General features: G+C 49.5%; 7 protein-coding genes across 7 annotated transcripts; 3 read left to right on the top strand and 4 right to left on the bottom strand.

Annotated features, from left to right (window-relative positions):
• Window positions 1-221: 221 nt before the first annotated feature.
• TRUGW13939_02991 (uncharacterized protein) lies at window positions 222-1,015 on the bottom strand (the record flags this gene model as incomplete). Its single annotated transcript, XM_035486177.1, has 2 exons — window positions 222-282; window positions 345-1,015. 2 exons carry the CDS (start codon window positions 1,013-1,015, stop codon window positions 222-224), a joined length of 732 nt encoding a protein of 243 aa, XP_035342070.1.
• A 940-nt stretch (window positions 1,016-1,955) lies between these two features.
• On the bottom strand, window positions 1,956-3,389 carry TRUGW13939_02990 (uncharacterized protein; the record flags this gene model as incomplete). The annotated part of the gene is made up of 5 exons (XM_035486176.1): window positions 1,956-2,579; window positions 2,638-2,931; window positions 2,979-3,013; window positions 3,064-3,233; window positions 3,286-3,389. Coding segments are annotated over 5 exons (1,227 nt in total), but the record flags the coding sequence as incomplete, so codon positions are not given.
• Window positions 3,390-5,497: 2,108 nt separating this feature from the next.
• On the top strand, window positions 5,498-8,350 carry TRUGW13939_02989 (uncharacterized protein; the record flags this gene model as incomplete). The annotated part of the gene is made up of 4 exons (XM_035486175.1): window positions 5,498-5,705; window positions 5,768-6,354; window positions 6,410-6,895; window positions 6,950-8,350. 4 exons carry the CDS (start codon window positions 5,498-5,500, stop codon window positions 8,348-8,350), a joined length of 2,682 nt encoding a protein of 893 aa, XP_035342068.1.
• A 1,263-nt stretch (window positions 8,351-9,613) lies between these two features.
• On the top strand, window positions 9,614-10,771 carry TRUGW13939_02988 (uncharacterized protein; the record flags this gene model as incomplete). Its single annotated transcript, XM_035486174.1, has 1 exon — window positions 9,614-10,771. One exon carries the CDS (start codon window positions 9,614-9,616, stop codon window positions 10,769-10,771), a length of 1,158 nt encoding a protein of 385 aa, XP_035342067.1.
• A 907-nt stretch (window positions 10,772-11,678) lies between these two features.
• TRUGW13939_02987 (uncharacterized protein) lies at window positions 11,679-12,806 on the top strand (the record flags this gene model as incomplete). Its single annotated transcript, XM_035486173.1, has 5 exons — window positions 11,679-11,848; window positions 11,906-12,018; window positions 12,071-12,564; window positions 12,621-12,685; window positions 12,734-12,806. 5 exons carry the CDS (start codon window positions 11,679-11,681, stop codon window positions 12,804-12,806), a joined length of 915 nt encoding a protein of 304 aa, XP_035342066.1.
• Window positions 12,807-13,266: 460 nt separating this feature from the next.
• On the bottom strand, window positions 13,267-15,541 carry TRUGW13939_02986 (uncharacterized protein; the record flags this gene model as incomplete). Its single annotated transcript, XM_035486172.1, has 2 exons — window positions 13,267-15,467; window positions 15,517-15,541. 2 exons carry the CDS (start codon window positions 15,539-15,541, stop codon window positions 13,267-13,269), a joined length of 2,226 nt encoding a protein of 741 aa, XP_035342065.1.
• A 730-nt stretch (window positions 15,542-16,271) lies between these two features.
• Window positions 16,272-16,709, bottom strand: TRUGW13939_02985 (uncharacterized protein; the record flags this gene model as incomplete). The annotated part of the gene is made up of 1 exon (XM_035486171.1): window positions 16,272-16,709. The coding sequence occupies one exon, from the start codon at window positions 16,707-16,709 to the stop codon at window positions 16,272-16,274; it is 438 nt and encodes a 145-aa protein (XP_035342064.1).
• Between the last annotated feature and the right edge of the window lie 2,000 nt (window positions 16,710-18,709).

The raw sequence follows: 18,709 nt of genomic DNA, 5'->3' as shown, positions 1-18,709 counted from the left end.
TCTTGTGCTTTGGAAAGAACTACATTGTATATTTTTGACTATCACTACTGCGAACAACAACCGCCCGCGGCACGCCCAACGAGAAAACCACCCAAACGCCCAGCACCACAATCGAGATTCAGACATAAAATGTGCACTAGAGAACCGGTCTTGTACCACTCATTAGCAAAGCCGAGTTAGTAGAAGCTAAAGCGGGGGACTTACGTGCTTATAGCCGACTCTCACGCAGTACCCACATGTTGTGTGACACAGCGGTTCTGGCAATCCGGATACTGGGTCCAACTACAGACAAGCACACATTGTTAGCTATCTCTTCTGTCGAATTGTTCCATCAGATTGCTTACCAGAAGTCGTTGTCCTTGGGCAACAGTTCAACACACTGTTCGGCGAGGCTCTGGCAGCGCAGGGAGCAGTCGTCCTTGGTGTTCACACGCATATCGTCAGTGCCAATAATCTGGGCTGCCGGGGCAGGCTTGTCCTTTCCAGCCTTGTTCTGGAATGGCTGCTTGGACTTGTCGTCCTTGTTGTCGACCAAGTCGTTGACTGGGACGCCGATTTTGCCTATCAGCGGAGTTGACGACGCCATGGCGGCGTGTGTCGCCGAGCTAGAACGGAGGTGGGATGAAGAGGGAGAGACCTTGGGGGTGAAGGACCTTTGCATGGCCACGCTGCTGGAAGGCGAGGCCGATGGGGATGGGGCTGCCGATGGCCACGCAGTTGGGGAGGTAGATGGCCATTCAGATGAGGGCGATGGCCACGCAGACGGTGACTCTGTGACAGTGGGCGTTACCGTCACCGTGACCATCATCATCATAGCCGAAGAGGGCAGGGCAGACATGGCGGCCGACGACGACGATGGCGTTGCCATCATCGACATGGCAGCAGAAGAAGACGCCCTGTTCTTGCCGCGCCCTTGGCGCAAAGCCGCTGGAATCTCGCCGCCATTGTACTCTGCAGCGATGGCTGAGCCGGCCAAAGCGGCTACAGACAGGGTGAACAAGTTCTGGACATACATTGTAAAGTGAAGAGAAACGAATGAACTATCAGCTGCTGTTTGACCTGCAATCAACGAAGAACTGAGATTGAAGAGAAAAGAAATCGGGGGTGCACACCATCAGCGACATTGCCAGTCTCTTATATCGACGATCCTCATTTCGACACGCTCTCCACGACACGCTCTTGTTTTGCGCCATTCAGTGGATTTTTTCTAGTGCGTATACAAGCTTCACACCCATTGGTATGGATCTACTGTTGAATTCACTATGGTTTGTGATTGCATTGGCTGCATGTTCTCCTATCAGAGGCGACTTAGGATGTCCAGCGCGGGCTGGACATTCCATTGCCGCTGATAGACATTCCAGTGCTGCAACACATCGAAACTAACATTTTGGTGTTGGCGGGAAGGGCAATTGACAAAGCCGAGAATCAAGAATAAAATGGTTTGTATGTACGGTTTTATTGCTGAATTTTGTTTGGCATGGTTATACACGTCGCCGGGTCGACGGTCTGCTAATTTCACACATCAAAGAACAGATAGCACACAACTGGAACTAACAGAGGGACAGAGAAACAGAGAAGTAACTAATCATACCTACTGCAGGATGTTCAATTCGTAGACACACAACATATACAGCAGTCAACTGTCAAACGCGATCTGCGATCTGCGACCTGTGCATCCCATGCCAGACCCTTGTATCAAACAAGTTTGTCTACCCACGATCTGCATCATAGGCGCTGGAATTTGTTCTTATTATAATATCTTGAATGACGATTCAAATTCCTCGGTTTCAAAAGTGGATGAGACGAGACCCACGGTGCTTGTATCACAATGCAGCCACCATCCCTGTTGATAGTATTGATAGTACAGTACGCAGTGTGACAAGACGGGAAATCTCGCAGCGGATCAATCTATCTATTAACCAATCTGAGTAAATAAAATTCTACTACGTAAGCCTCTAGCCAAAAAGCTTCTTCAGTAAAACCAGCCCGAAAGAGTCTCCTCCGGGGGACTCCTCCATACGGATGATCCTATTACCGGCCCTGGAATTCAGCCACAGTCCATGATCACTATGACTCTCCACCTCACTATCAACCTTGTGCCTGTTCCTGCGGTCGATCACACACATACCCCTCGTCCACTGCCCAACTGTCTCAATCCTGATATCCTCTGGTGACGTGCGCGTCGCCTTCCACCGCGCATCATCTGCGGTCAGCGCATACCAGACACACACGGGATCATGCAGCGAAAGCTTGGCACTGGAGCCCTCGTGGCCCGGGTGCAGGCGCTCCAGCGTCTGGAAAACATGCGCCATAAACGCAGACACCCACTCGGCCAGCGGACTGCCAGCTTGCAGGAGCGGCGCAATGGTGTGATCGAAATCGCCGCGGCTGAGGTTGTGTTGTAGAGTGATGTCCAGTGGGAACAGTTTGAGGACCAGTTGCTTGCTGAGCTGCGCTGGGTAAGGTTGGAGTTTGGTGCTGAGGGGCAGTGTGCTGCGTGGATTTGGGGATGTCAGTGCGAAGACGCGCGCGGCTGCGACTGAGTCGGCGTAGGCGTTGAATTCGCCTACGGGGGTGACCTGGTATATATTAGCTTTTTCTTTACGTATATATAATGAAGGACAGAGAGAGAAGTACATTTCCGGCTTCGTGGATCGCGCCGCCCATGACGACAACCTCTTTGACACGCAGAAAAGCCTCTGGGTCCTTGGCAGCAGCCAGCGCGAGGTTGGTCAAGGGGCCAACAGCGACAATGGTCACTGTATCGGCCTCGTTTTCCTGCAACACTCGCAGGATCTCGTCGGATGCATGCTGTCTAGATGGGACAAAGGACTGGTGCGATGTCGAAGAGGTCACATTCGGAAGCACATCTGGATCCGAGATGGGCGCAAAGAGATGCTCCCACGACTCGCCAGGGGTGAGATGGGGGTGCTGTCTCCGTTAGATCTAGATCTCAATGAGGAAGATGGCAGACTCACGCTAAAGTGAATACCCCCGAGACCATCTTTGCCGTCTGGAATCAGTCAGTATATATTTATATAGAGATATAGAGATATATCTCACGGAAATAGTCGGCCAGCATTTTCTGATCGTCCAGCGGCTCCTGGGCTCCCACCGCAATCACCGGCTTGCGCACTCTCAGCGTGTCGAATCCTTCGGGCTTGCCCTGGTCTTTGCGCCATTGAATCTCGCGGTCGAGAATATGCAGCATGGAGACGACATTGCGGAGGCAGCTTGCATCGATGTTAGTTTACGAAGACATCAAGTTATGGTACTAAGGCATACTTTTGCACTTCAATGTTGCCAAAGGTCAGCGAGATGAGCAGCACGTCAACCTCATCCGGGCTCGCTGCAAAGGCGAGCAGCATGGCGAGGATGTCATCGATGCCCTGGACCGGTCAGTTTTTATCGTGGTGGATTGATTGATTGATTGATAACAAACTTGCCGGATCGGTGTCGATGATGATCTTGGCCTTGGGCGCCATGGTCGGGTCAGCACTTGAGATTAGGCGTGATTATTCAAGGTATGCTTAGTGCTTTCTCTAGCTTCGTTGTTTTCGAGCAATACAGGCATCAATTGATGTAATCGGAAAGGTTAGTGGGCTGGTGTTGGGTGATGGTTGATGGTGGGGTCCGACGTAATGTTAGGGCGGAGAAGCCGAGTCAACCGAGTCTCAATGATTTAATAACATTCAATGTTTATTTACAGACCACCTCACCTGATACGACATGCTGCTTTTAATGTATTTGCCGCTGCGCTCTTTCCCTTTGGTAAATATCGCGAAATATTGGATGTGCACGACAGAGCCAGCTTAGATCGACGTGCGGGGTAGACGTCCCTGATAATATTTCTATAGTATACACCAAATGATAGCTTACCCTTGGGCTTTTATTACTCTTCATCTGTTATATAGCATCTCCACTAGACCCATCAAAACTTGCGTCTTTGAAATCTCCAGCTTCAAATGCATTCTGCAACTCATTTTCATATATTTCCTTTTGCTTCAGCTTGGTGGAAATGACTTGGGCTGCATCAGCACCCCAATATGGCGCCATTATCTCATTGAATTTTATGTCTGTGCCATGCGATTCTGCGAATATTGGTTGAATATGCTGGAGGAATATATTACACATTCCTTTGGGATTGTCTAACGACTGAAAATACCAAAAGTTTCCAATTCCCCAGCCTCTTCTCATAATCTGTGTGCGATACAAAGCATTGCCATTTAAAGGAGGAAACGACGTCTCTTCTTCCTCAAAGGCAGCCATGAACTCTTCATGAACTCTGCTATAAGCGTCCAAATGTTGGCCCCTTCGTAGTTGGTCCACTCCTCGGCTTGTCAACCAAAACGGAGGGTGCAACGTCTCAATTGGTAGTGAGCATATCCACTCAAGATCAACTAGATATTTAATGTTCCAATCATTATCGACGAATATATTGCTCTGGTGCAGATCTGTAAAGCAGAAAACAAGTCGTATCACGTGACGATATTGGAAATTAAGGTAGCATTTATATTGCCTATATAGGCTAGCGTCAGACAGGGTTTACTACAAAAGTGGGGACCTTGCCGAATCCCTGAGAAATAATAATATACAAGAAAATGGATAGGTTTACTATTGAGTATGTTTGGCTGATAACTCGCAGAACGATCCTCTAGAGCATTTGTTACACAACATGGCAACGGCATAGGAATCAGCCTGTCTTAAATTCGGGTAGAGTCGATAAGAGACTTATGGATGCCTTGCATAAAGGGCCCAAAAGACCTAATATACTAGCAGTTGACAGCAGATCAGGTACCCACACTGGCGAAATGAAGGCTTGGTTCCTTTCTTGACGCCTCTTGGAAGAGTGGTACTTTTAAAAACTAGCAGAGAAGCACAACTAATCCTTTTACCCCTCATCTACTCCGTACTCTAAACCCTAGACCCACAAGTAGCAATTGTTAATTTTCCATGTAAGCACGGTGGTACTTAATAATATTAGCTCTGAATGCACATCCGCCGTTCCGTTCGGGAAATTCGGGGGTTTTTCCCCGCATTATTGTTGCCATATATACTTACAAAAACATTCTTCCTAGAACACAGATTGATTTAACTCGGGACAAAATTAACTTTAGCAGAAAATCTTCTTATTTATTTACATTGAAAAAAAAAATTTCTCACACTTGTTACGGCTACTTTGATGTACACTGTCTGAATAATGAGTTGCATCTCACTAAGCTCGCTCGAATTAAAGTTGGTAGTACTGCAACCTTGCCCTCACCTATTGAAGCTTAGCTATTGCTATGATTGGAAGGGAACCAACATAAAGAAAGACCGGTTAAAAACAACAATTAAACAAGGCAAAGATCATCATAGTCGTCTGAACCTGTATTTCTCCGCCTTTATTCCGTCTTTTTCCACTTTTTCCACTTTTTTGTTTTGTTTTGTTTTTCTTTCTTTCTTTCTTTGCAATCGATGTACATCTAGGTACATATACTTTTCGGTATAGTTGAGCATGCGTCGCATTTTAAACACCGCTCTTTGGGCGTCCTTGGCGGCATCAGCCACTGCCGCTACGGTAGATGATTGCCCTGGCTATACTCTCAGTAATCTCGTCCAGTCGCAGTCGTCATGGACAGCCGATTTGAGTCTCAGCGGCGATGCGTGCAATGTTTACGGAGAGGATATCAACGATCTCAAATTGCTGGTGGAATACCAGACTGGTACGTACCATGCAAAGAAAGAGTTAACACATGTTGATGCTAATGCTAATGCTAATGCTCAGATTCGCGGCTGCACGTCAAGATTTATGATGCCCAAGAGCAAGTCTATCAGATCCCAAAGAGCACTCTGAGTCCGCCAACAGGACAGGATGGATCATCTACGTCGAATTCGTCAGACCTGGTCTTTTCCTATACAGAAAACCCATTCTCCTTTGCTGTCCAGCGTCGCTCCAATCAGGAGACGCTGTTTAATTCGTCCGGTTCCAACCTCATTTTTGAAAGCCAATATGTCCGTCTCCGTACCTCTCTTCCATTAGATCCCTTTCTCTATGGACTGGGAGAAGATTCGGATTCGTTTGTAAGGGAGACAAATAACTATACTCGCACGCTGTGGAATATCGGAATCGGGATGCTGCCAGCTCATTCGAATTTATACGGATCCCATCCCATTTACATTGAAATGCGGAATGGTACCGCCCATGGCGTGTTCTTGTTCAACAGCAATGGTATGGATATTAAAATTAATCAGACCGAGGAAGATGGTCAGTATCTAGAATACAACACCATCGGCGGTGTGCTTGACTTTTACTTCTTGGCCGGACCCAGTCCTGCTGATGTTTCTCGCCAGTACGCCGGCGTTGTTGGTACAGTGCGTCTGCTAAACAGAAAAACAAGAGAAATGATTGAAAGCTGACTGTATTTAGCCCGCCCAGCAATCGTACTGGACCTACGGGTTCCACCAATGCAAATACGGCTACCAAGACGTCATGATGGTGGCGGACGTTGTATACAACTACTCCCAGGCTCAGATTCCACTAGAGACCATGTGGACTGATATTGACTACATGGACTTGCGCCGGACTTGGACCCTCGACCCCCAGCGCTTTCCCCTGCACAAGATGCAAGAGCTTGTGAGCTATCTGCATGACCACCAGCAGCATTATATCGTGATGGTGGATCCGCCTGTTTCCTTGAACGATAGCGATTCCTATAATAAAGCGCTCAGTTCGGATTCGTTCCTGAGGAACTCGAATGGAAGCATCTTCGTCGGCACGATGTGGCCTGGTGCTGTTTCGTATATTGATTGGTATCATCCCAACGCCGAGGCTTTCTGGACGGGCGAAATAGCTTCGTTTTTTGACGCGAAGGATGGCCTAGACGTTGATGGAATTTGGATTGATATGAACGATGTATGTTTGTCTTTAAACAAGGAAAAAAAAACTTGAGGATGCTGACAATAGTAGCCGCAAAACTTTTGCGATTATCCATGCCAAAACCCGGTTCAATCAGCGATTGATAATGACATTCCTCCTGCACCGCCTGCTGTGCGCACTACTTGGCCTCCTCTGCCTGGATTCCCGGCGGATTTACAGCCGCCTGCTTCTGATGCTTCGGAGAATGTTGTTACACCTCGTTCTCCGTACCCAAGAAGCATTTCTGCAACGAGCGCCAACGTCACTGGAAATATGACTGGTCTGGCTGGACGAAACTTGAACACCCCGCCATACGCCCTCAACAACAGTATCGGCCCCTTGTACACTGGCTCAATCTGGCCAGACCTTGTCGGATATGGAGGCTATGTCTCCTACGACACCCACAACATCTTTGCGTCCGGCATGATTGCACATACTCGGGAGGGCTTACTCAAGCGTCGACCAAACGAGCGCCCATTCATCATCACACGCAGCACTTTTGCAGGAGATGGACGCAAAACAGGCCATTGGACGGGGGACAACGGATCTGAATGGGCGCAATACTTGATCTCGATCTGGCAAAACATGGAATTTGCATCCATTTTTCAAATCCCCACCGTCGGTGCTGATGTGTGCGGCTTCAATCTTAATACTACCGAGCATCTTTGTGCCAGGTGGGCAATGCTGGGCGCGTGGTACCCATTCTATCGTAACCATGCTGGTGATACGTCCAACTTTCAAGAATTCTACCGCTGGCCGTTGGTGACAGAAGCAGCACAAAAGGCTATTCGTACGCGGTTTGCGCTTATTGATTATTTCTACACTGCTTTTACCCAGCAAACTGTGGACGGGTCGCCAACTACTATTATCCCGCTGTTCTACGAGTATCCAAACGACGTGGCCACATACAATATCAGTTATCAGTTTTTCTTTGGACCATCCGTCCTGGTGTCACCCGTCACTGTGGAGAATTCCACAAGTGTTGAATTGTACTTGCCTGAGGATATATTCTACGATTACTGGACCGGGCAGCAAGTCAATGGAACCGGTTCAACCATAACACTCGACAATATCACCTATACTGATATCCCCGTGCACATCCGCGGAGGCTCAGTTCTACCGCGCAGACTCAACACAGACGCAGTCAACACGACCACGCAGCTGCGAGACCAGGACTTTGAGTTTGTCATTGCACCCGACGCAGACGGCAAAGCCACCGGCAATTTGTTTTTGGATGATGGGCTCAGCCTCGACTCGGAATCGAGTACGCTCAGCGTCAGCTTTGATAATGGCCATTTGGCTGTCACGGGATCGTTTGCGTATTCGGTTGATGTGAAAGTGGTGAGCGCTACGGTGCTGGGCCAAGGGAATGGTACGTCGTCGTATGGAGAGAGCTATTCGTTGAACAGGACTTTGAACGCTGCGTGGAGCACGGATCTGTATGGCCATTAAGAAGGGATCTTAGTAGCTATATATTTTTGTTCTAGGATGGAGGCACATCTTTACTGAACATTGAATTTTTGAGTGCAATAGTCATAGAAAATTGGTGTGTTGCAAGTAGAGAACACGGAAATATTATCCCGATTAGAGTATTGTACAGTCTATAGCCATGTATGAAGCTAAACTGAAGCGGGAAAGACTAGCTGTTTAAGGCTAGTTCATGAAGTACTGTAATCTATTACAAATGTAGCTGTCCAACCATTGACAGGTAAATATACAAGAACTTCAATAAGCCTAATGAGACAATAGATATGTTATTCCTGCTTCTTGAATACCATATATACGCAGCTGTTGAATTTGCGAGCTGTGCAGATACATATGTATACACACCTGCCATATGTCAATACCAGTCAATACATGCAATATGTATATATTTCTATATGTCACCATACATAATCACCAGTTGGCGCAAGGAAACTAATCTATATAGAACTCTACAGTAATAATACATCAATTATTATTAATAATAATAATATAATCAATTGCCATTGCCCAGACAAAGATACGTGGAATCATTGTTACCACCGACACTAGCGCGCCACTGCCCCCTGGACGGGCGCCGAGGCCACCTCACATCAATCAACTCTCTCGCTCTCGTCTTTCTGTCCTCTTGTCCTCCATCTGTTCTCGCCAGGATGAGCAGCTCAGCGCAATAGCGACCTCTTGCATCTCCCCCCACCTGGTCTCGTCACTACCTCGACGTTGTCTCTCCTTCTCTCTCTTCGGCTGTGCTTCTTCTCCCGCTGGTTGATAGTCTGAGCACTCCTCGATCTCGACGTCGATCTCCCTCTTGTGTCTCCTCGCTCCCACCGTGCAACACCGTGTCAACTATCGACAGCTAGCTCTTACAGAGATTGCCTTGTCCCCTCGTGAGACTCGATCGTCACCGCAAACGCGCACGCTATCGTAGCCGCGCAGTCCGAGCCCCGACTCAAAAAGGACATCTGGCTGCATCGATCGAGGGCATCATCCCCTGCGTCTCCGAACCACGCGGCCCCGCAGCGCCGGAACCTTCTTCGCCGTCGCCGATCTGGAACACTCAACATCAACATACTACTTGCTTCGAATTCTACTTGCTTCTGGTTGTCGAATGCACTAGCTCGGCGTGGCCCGATCTGTAACAACAACTTCTACAACTGATATAGTCTTCTTCTTGAGTGAGTTCACCACCACTGCTCTTCCACACCACAGTCAGACTGACTCCGCAAAGCCAGCATGAATCCGTACGTGAGCTGGGCCATCATCCTGGTGGTCACCGGGAGCCTGGGCTACTATTACTCCAACACAGGCAAACCACGGGGCCGGACACCGGTTCGCGCGGTCCCTGAGAAAGTGGAAGCTCCTGCGCCAGCGCCCAAGCAGAAGAAACCCAAGCCTCGCAAGTCTCCCGAGCCTGCGAGTGCAGCGCCGCAACAAAAGGCATCGTCGCCAGCTCCTCCGGTCTACACCGCCGACGATGAGGAGGACGTTGACACTAGAGATTTCGCCAAGCGACTGGCTGCGGCAAGAACTGGAGTCGCGGTAGGCGATGCCAAAGCCAAGCCTCACAAGGAGAAGCGCTCCAAGGCTGTGCCTACTGCTGCTGCTGTTGCTGCTGCCGCTCCTGTCGAAAGCGCTGCGTCTAGCAACGGTGCTGATGCCGACGACGACCTGTCCTCGACTGAAAATGTCGCCGTGTCGTCCACCGATGTTTCCGACATGCTCGAAAAGCCCGCGCCCGGTGCTTCTGTGCTCCGCCTGACCGGCTCAGTGGAGAGCAAGGAGAAGAAGCAAAAGGCTCAGGTCTTCAAGCCCGTCGAGACCAAGAAGCAGCGCCAGAACAGACAGAAGAACGAGGCCCGCAAGCAGATCAACCAGGAAGCTGAGGCCGAGCGCCGCCAGCTCTTGGAGAAGCAGCTCCACACTGCCCGCCAAAGCGAGCGCCAGGAGGCCGCCCGTCAGAAGCCGGCTGCCGCGCCTCAGTCGAACGCGTGGAGCAGTGCCAGCAAGACGAACGGTTCCCCCGCCGCTGCGCCTGTCGCTGCCGCTCCGGCTGCCAGCAACGGTACTCTTCTCGATACCTTTGAGCCCGCAGCTCCCGCCAGCAGCTCCAAGCCCGCGGGCACTTGGACCAACAACCTACCGCCCGAGGAGGAACAGATGCGCATTCTCGGTGTCTCGCAGCCCGACGAGGATTGGACCACGGTCCCGTCCAAGAAGGAGAAGGCCAAGAAGAAGGCCAAGGCCGACGAAAGCGCCAACGAGGCCAGCGCTTCAGAAGCGCCCGCCGTGGTGGCCGAGAGCAAGCCGATTGAAGCAGCGCTCCCACCTGTGGCCCAGGTGCCCATTCCACGCGGAAAGAACCACCCTCTGGACTCGGACTGGGCTGCCTGAGCTCTATATATCTGATCAGTCGTCAGGTCCTCGACAGGTCGCTCCCGGATTGAGTCCGAAAAGTCGATTGAAATTGATGATTATTAGCTCTAGCATATGTCTGCTCCCCCCATACCCTGACAATTGTACTCTGAATCGCACTTGCTACTGAACGCACTCTGTTCTTGAATGTTTACACGTGGGACAGTGTTTTGCCGAGGTATTTCTTTGGTCGCGTGTCCTGTTACATTACTGTTTTGTTTTTTCTTCGAGCGCTATATGTATATCTACTTTGGGAATCGGATCAAACTTTGGCGTGCTGCGAGTGTGGTCGACGTAGATTTAATTGTAGATGTAGGATACTAGGACGAGACGCAGGGCTACTGGCATGGCGACATTTTCATTTCGATTTTCAAATGTTCTCAGCGGCGTAAGGATCTGCGTCGTGCAGTGGGGGATCGATCAAGGTAAATAGCAGCTCCTTGCATGAGCCTCTGTTGCCGTGTTGGCAGGCGGCCACAGGCACAGGCACAGGAAGAGCCAGGCTGTGGTCGACACCGTGTTGACGGTCGGTAATTATGTATTCTTGAATCAATGAGCAACAAAAACAACACCTATTATTATTCTTATTCTGATCGTATAAAATAAAAAAAAAGTAGCATAACAGGGTGGGAACCTGGAAGATCCGACCCCCGCCGGGCTTGGCAACTAGTCCCGTTCGGGCAGCAAAGGCATCGTGGCCTCTTTCTTGCTCTGTGGCCATCTCCAACTTCGTGCTTTGCTGACTGGCGATGGAACTTGCCAGCGTGACCTTGCTCTAGCCGTCGTATCTGCTCTTGTCGAACCTCTCCGTCCTCTCGACCGTCAACTCTCCTTGTCTACTTTTTCCTCACTTCCTTTTCTCTGTCTGAAACACCACAAACACATCATGGCGCAAATCCGCGGCACTGCGGGCTACAACCTCGGCCACCAGAACCGCTTTGCTGGCGGGCCTGGTGGCCTCGACGCGACTAGCGATCCCAGTCCGCTCGATGCCATTCGCGAGCAGACCAGCAAGATCGAGGACTGGCTGGACACCGTGTCGGATCCGATCAAGCCGTGTGTTTACTTTCCCTCTAACTGTTTACTATTGAAGGTAAAGCTAACGAGCACCAGGTATGTGCCAGCCATTGGCCGCTTCCTGATCGTTGTCACCTTTCTCGAGGACGCCCTGCGAATCCTGACGCAATGGAACGACCAATTGCTGTTCCTGCGGGACTACCGACACAGTACGTACCTGGTTTTCCGGTAGTTGGAACAAAAACTAATAAAACAATACAGTCCCCTGGGGCATCACGCACATGTTCCTCATCTTCAACGTCGTAGCCATGCTCATCTCGTCCACGCTCGTCATCGCCCGCAAACACAGCGAATACGCCGTCGGAGGCCTACTCGGTGTCGTCATCACGCAGGCACTCGGCTACGGACTCATCTTTGACCTCAACTTCTTCCTGCGCAACCTGAGCGTGATTGGTGGGCTGTTGCTTGTTGTGTCGGACTCGTGGGTGCGCAAGAAGTACATGCCGGCGGGTCTGCCGCAGCTCGATGAGAATGACCGCAAGATGTACGTGCAGCTGGCTGGTCGTGTGCTGCTGATTCTGCTGTTTATTGGCTTTGTCTTTGCTGGCCAGTGGTCGTTCTGGCGTGTGTCGGTCAGCATAATTGGATTTGTCGCTTGTGTCATGGTTGTCGTTGGATTCAAGGCCAAGATGAGCGCTGTCATTCTTGTCGTGCTGCTGAGCATCTTTAACGTGCTGGTCAACAACTTCTGGACGGTTTGTCACTCTTTCTTTTATTATCAATATACGACGATAGCTAACAGCTCTCTCAGCTCAAGCCCCACCACCCCAACAAGGACTTTGCCAAGTACGACTTTTTCCAGGTTTTGTCTATTGTGTATGTTTACCCTTGATTTCTATCTCAAATCTATACTAATGAATGCAGCGGCGGTCTCCTCCTGCTCGTCAACATGGGCCCCGGACAATTCAGCGTCGACGAGAAGAAAAAAGTCTACTAGGCTGTCTGTCGTCTGTCGTCTGTCATTTATCCAACATTGATATCAACATATCAACTCATACACACTGGCATCAACTTGCCACAACCGCATCGCCCTTTTGCCCTTTATGCGTTTGGATAACGCTACGCAGTCAAATGTCCTGAATCTGAATCTGGCACATAGTTATTCTGATTTTTGTCTATTCAACCGCCTTCGATAACGGATTGTAGAACAATAGTATATCATCCGTTCGCATTGTTGAAAAGGAGTGTTTTTTTTTAAATTTTCTAAAAATATTTGGAATTTTTTGGTTTTTTATTCTTTTTTCTTTTTGGTGATGAACGACTATGGAGTTTTATTCTATTGATGTTTTTATATGGTTAGCAATGTGGATGTCCTTTTACACCGTATTCACTTGAAATAGACTGTTCAAAGTATAACAAAAAAAAGACTGTTTTTGAGTTAGTTATTACGTAGTTGTTTATTTGTAAGAGGGAAATCTGGTATAAGTCTTGATCTGCTTTTCCTCAGATGGTGATGATATTATTGTCTCCTGCCACGAGACAATCTGCACCCCTTTGATGTGGAAAACGTACTCGCACGTTTTTTTGGAGGGATTGTCGGAGAATATACCTCGGGCTGAATGCCGATACTGGTATTGTTCGCCGTCTTGGTCTTGATCTTGGTCTGGGTGAATGGCGACAAACTCGATGTGTCTGGAGAGGGTGGTGTCGGGTTGGTTGATATGAATGAAATTCTCGGAGATGCTAAAGACGGCGTCGCAGCTGTTTTTGTTGATCTCTTCATGATACAAGTATTCAATACCCGCAGACGACGACGACGACGACGACGACAACGACAACGACGACACAGCTCGTGGCCGAAATGTAGCAGAGCCAGAGAACAACAATGCTTCTTCTTCTTCTTCCCCTAATTTCTGTTCAACTCGCCACGAACCGTGCAGTGCGCGAAAGACTGCTTGTGAAAGAGCGTGTTGCCGGTGCGGCCACCGCTCGCCCGCCGGTCGTAACAGATCGGATAGAGCCGAATGCGTAGCTGCGATTTCGGCGTTGTTGTTTTTGTTGTTGGTTGTGCTCTGCACAGAGTATCTGACGGGAACTGCTGGACCGGTTCTTTCGTTTTTTCCTCCTGGGGGTGGTGGTGGTGTTTCTGTACCGAAAAGTAGTGAAGTGCGTTGGATTCCGAGCTCGCGGGCAAAAGTCTCCATTAGACCGACGTAGTCACCCATGGGGAATTGCGTGCGTCTTGATGCTGACGATGATGACGACGACAAAGAAAGACGCGGGTTTCTCATTTGCAGAGCAGTTGCATTTGTATCTTGTCTATCCCATTGCTGCGCCAGACTGCGCGCTTGCATCTCCATGACACCCCAGTACGGTCCTCGATACATACCGACAAACCCTAGATCAGGCACAGCCGGATGAAAAGTTGCTTTTTCATCGAGGACAAGCGGGAACACGGGGTCATCTGGCGCGTACTCGAGCGCGGCCAAAACGTCGTCGGGCAGAAATGCAAGCGCGTTGAAGGGGGTAAACCCGGTAGCTAGCACTATACCTGCAACATCTTTAATAGTAGTAGTGCTGCTGCTGCTGCTGCTCTCTCTGACTTGTACAGTTCCTCGGTCAGACCCAGCTGGCCAGTTCACGGCTTCCACACGGCCCAGACTCGTTGTGATATCGCCTGCGCGCACAAACTCGGCGTAGTGGTCTGTTACTGCAACCCACGGCGGACGCTGGTCAAGATCATCAGCAGCAGCAGCAGCACCGTCGTGACTAAACCGCGCAACGTCGGATTGATCAGATCCAAGAATCGTGGAAAAATACTTGTTGACGAGAAGAGCCCTCTCTGGTGGCGCTGTAGGGTTCAGCGAGTACTGAATGTCGCCGTGTGGGCGTCGCGCGAGGTCGTACATGACAATGTCCAGGGGAAGAAACGAGCCGGATGATGCGTCAGGAAGATAGGTCGGTACAGCCCAGAACGGGCGTGTTGCGAGGTGATGTATCTGGATGTTGTTCGACGACGACGACGAGGCCAAAGCCAGGGACGAGGCAGCTTCGGCACCGGACATACTGCCACCCACGACGAGGAGTTTGCCTGGCAAGTTTGAGAGCTCTGTGAATAGTCTTCCTTTTGCCGATGCGAGAGAGGAGCTGTGAATGACTCTTTCTGGCGAAAAACTGTCGAGACCCCGGATAGATGGGATGTGTGGGCTGCTAAAGTATCCCGATGCGACGACGAGATAGTCAAATGTTTCTTCTTCTTTTTGGACATCCTTATCATTTTCCCACTTCACTATCCAACCATCAGAATTCCTCCTCGTGTTCAAAACCCGACAGCCTAGTCGCAAGACATGGCCCGGTATATATCTCGCTGCATACTTGTCCAAGTACTCATTCACCTGCGCGGCGCGCGGAAACGTATCATCGACACCGACGCCGCCAACATTGAGCTCCCACGAAAAATCCGAAAAGCAGACCGTAAACCGACTCAGATTCGTGCGCATTTCCGCGTCGATAAACGATGTCTGCTTTTCGTTTGGGCCAGTGACTGCCCATAGTCCGCCCACGGTCTGTCGCGACTCGAAAATGACGGGCGCAAAATGGCCGGGGGGATAGTGATGCAGCAGGGTTTTGGCCATGACGAGGCCGGAGGGGCCGGCGCCTGCATGTTCAGTAAAAAGAAAAATATTATAAATAATAATAAAGCTTACCGATGATGGCGACTTTTTTCGGCATGTTGTTGTCTGTATGTGGTGTTGACGAGGGGTCAACGAGTAGCCCCTCATTTCAGGAGATTGTCACCGGCTAGCGTGGCAGTAGTAAGACTGCGTGGTCTATATCAATTGATGCTGGCACATGAACATTGGATTGAGAGAGTCAATCAGAGCAAGTCTAATTGCAGGTATGATATGATGCATTATAACTAGGCTATAGTATGATACAAGGCTGATCTGACAGTAAACCCCTGTTCATGCACCATTCGTTGCTTCTCGCGCGCTAGCAGTGGTTCCAAGTCTCATGCTGCGTCGCGATTGACGGCTAAACCAATACTTTTTGACAATAACGACGCCGTATGTCGATAAAAATATTCTGCGTGGCAGAAGGCAGTTACCTGTGAACGTGCCAGTGTTGGTTGGAGACAAAAAAAATGTCATGCGTACCGCCACGGCGGGTTGTGGTGGTAGTAGTACTGCATAGTACTCTATAGCACGACTGTCTACTATCGTTTAGATAGATGAGATATGGTATATGTGGTCCAGACACCTATTGGTGTCGCTCAAGGCGAGGCGATACGGTAGGTGCGGTATGCACATAGTGACGGTGTGTGCGGTTACGTGTGGGCGAAAGAGTGTGATGGGGAGTCAATCTCCGGAATATAGAAAATTTATAACCGAGAACTGCCATTGAGTCAGCCGAAATCCCTTAATAGTCAGAAACAAACAGATAAACATACCATGCTCGGCAATCAGGGCAGCTGCTGCAGCCACTGCGACACATGCAGGTTATCCGCCCGGCGAATGCGCGCATCATTGAGATCCTGCTCAATGAGAAAAGTATCGACATTGCGCGCCGTCAGCGGCCGCTTGCAGCGGTTCTCGCGCTTGAGGATCTCGCGTTCGGCGAGGGCAGCGCGGGCGTGCTTGAACGACAGGCGGTCGCGCAGCTTGGTGATGCCGGCCAGAGGCATGGGCAGCGGGCGTGGCACGGCGAGCAACTCGGACGGTGGCCGGGCAAAGGCCAATTCGGCCATGTTCATGTTGATGTCGTTGGGCTGGTTGGGGTGGTCGGAGTTGGAGTTGGAGTTGGAGTTGGAGTGGGCGTTGTTCTGACTGCTGGTGAGACTGCTGCTGCGGCTGCTGTGGATGCTGCTGCGGCGCGAGTCAAAGGACCATAGAAGGGTCATGGTAGATGATATGCTCGAGGGATACAGAGGGGAGCGGAGAGTGATCAGGAGAGAGAGAGAGAGAGAGACGGTAATGAGCGAAGCGACAGTGGTGTGCGAGAGAGAAAGGTGAAGCGGCTCGAGGGAGCGGGTCGGTTTAATACAGTCGGCGAGAGTAGGAGGGGCTCCGGGGCCGCACACGGCACAGTGCTCCTCCGACTTCTCCACGGTCTATCTCTATCCTACTCCGGACATGGTACACGACAACCAAGTTCCAATATCTGGCGGTTCGGTCGGCATAGCACGGCGGGGTCCGATCGCCGCCAAGGCAGTGGTTGGCTGCATGCTCCTAGTGCTACTAGCATTGCTGCCAATGCTTAGCATGCATGCTCTGCGAATTCGGATCGCACGGCAGAGACGGCGCAGAAACTCTCAGATGACAAGCCTCGTGATGCAGCCAAGCCTTGATTCTCCAGGCACCGTGAAATCCTTAACTGGATGAAGGGCTATTATAGTATGATAGTATTGTACATGTGTGGTTTTGTGCTGAATCCGTGCTTTCATACGTCCATACTAACTCAGGAGCATATCTCCGTATTCGGAAAATCCCGCGATCGATCGATAAAACTCAGTAGTAGTAGTGACACAATAGTGAGAATAAGAAAATCTCACAGCCAAGACCCGTTGACTTCCCTGCGGCGATCAGAACAGGAGTAGTCGCAGCGAGTCAGAGCACGCTCACGGCAACCTCCTCCTGCACGACAGCGAATTCGACTCAGCCGTGGTTGCATTGCGCCCGCCCTCGAGTCTGTAAATCAGAATCAGCAGAGGGGAACAACAATCTTCCGTTGGCTGCAACTTGCTACGACAGTAACGTGCTAGTCCTATTAATGCTGTTAGGGCTTGGCCGGAATTGCCGTTTTCGGAAAGGCTGTGCCTCGTACGTGGCCGCATTAATCAGACACGTAAAACTGAGACGAAACTAGGGGAAAAATGCCTCGCCACAGACATTATTATTGCTTTTCTGTTACCCCAAAATTCATCTCATCTTGGCAGTGTCTCCTGAGAATCTTGGCTGTCAATAAATAGATCTTGGCCGGAGTCAGGAGAGTCTTGGCTGCACATCAAAATAGCTCGATCAGGGCTTGGCTGTGCATCATCTTGGCAGAGTCGCATTAGGAATGCCAAGCGTGAATACCTGCCCCTTTCGCTGTTGTTGTGTGTTGAGTTGTAGAGTTGGAGCTGTCCTGAGTTGTCACTGCTTGTACTGATTATTATTGTACTCGGTTTTTGTGTAGCTCGGCAATCGCGCTGCAGAATTTTTATTCTTCAAAATTCACGCATGCCGGCTTATGCAGCTTACGAATAACTAGAGTACAGTAGGTTGCATAAGGAATAGTCTGAAAAATTGCCTTGACGTGCAGCAGGAGCCAAGATACACTAGAGCAAAGACAGTTTAGCCTAGGAATAATGAATTATACTATGGAATGCTGTATATCAGTTCAGTAAGCAATGTAGAGTTGGATCTTTGTTTTATAGAATAGAAATCAACATTTGAAAGCAGATATATATTTATTATATATTGTGGTACTGCCCTGTACAGAATATCCACCTACATAGACAAAGCCAAAATTCGACATTCACATGCAGTATACGCTGTTTTTTAATAGACAGACGTCAACATTCTGCCAACTCTAAGCCTGGTATAATCATCAAGATACGTGGACCCATCTGGCATTAATTCCCGACCACTAATTTCGTACATGTCACGTAGGATGTCATCGATATAAACTCAGATGAATCTTACCCTCCTTGCCAGAAAAGGCTTGGTAAACATTTTATGCACCAATATGGCTCTAACCTGGTAAAATCTATAATGTCAATAATAACGTCAATATTTTTAGGATTGCGACACTCAATTTATGATCCATAGAAAAAGGTATATTGATTATTAAAAAGCGGTTTTATCCCTCTATTTATAGAGACGTCAGATTTGTCAGCATTTTAGCCTTATGTTCAAA

This window comes from Talaromyces rugulosus, chromosome II, assembly GCF_013368755.1.
Source record: "Talaromyces rugulosus chromosome II, complete sequence".
Taxonomy (NCBI): Eukaryota; Fungi; Ascomycota; class Eurotiomycetes; order Eurotiales; family Trichocomaceae; genus Talaromyces; species Talaromyces rugulosus.
The sequence above is the reverse complement of the archived record's forward strand: the minus strand, read 5'-3'. Positions and strand labels throughout refer to the sequence as shown.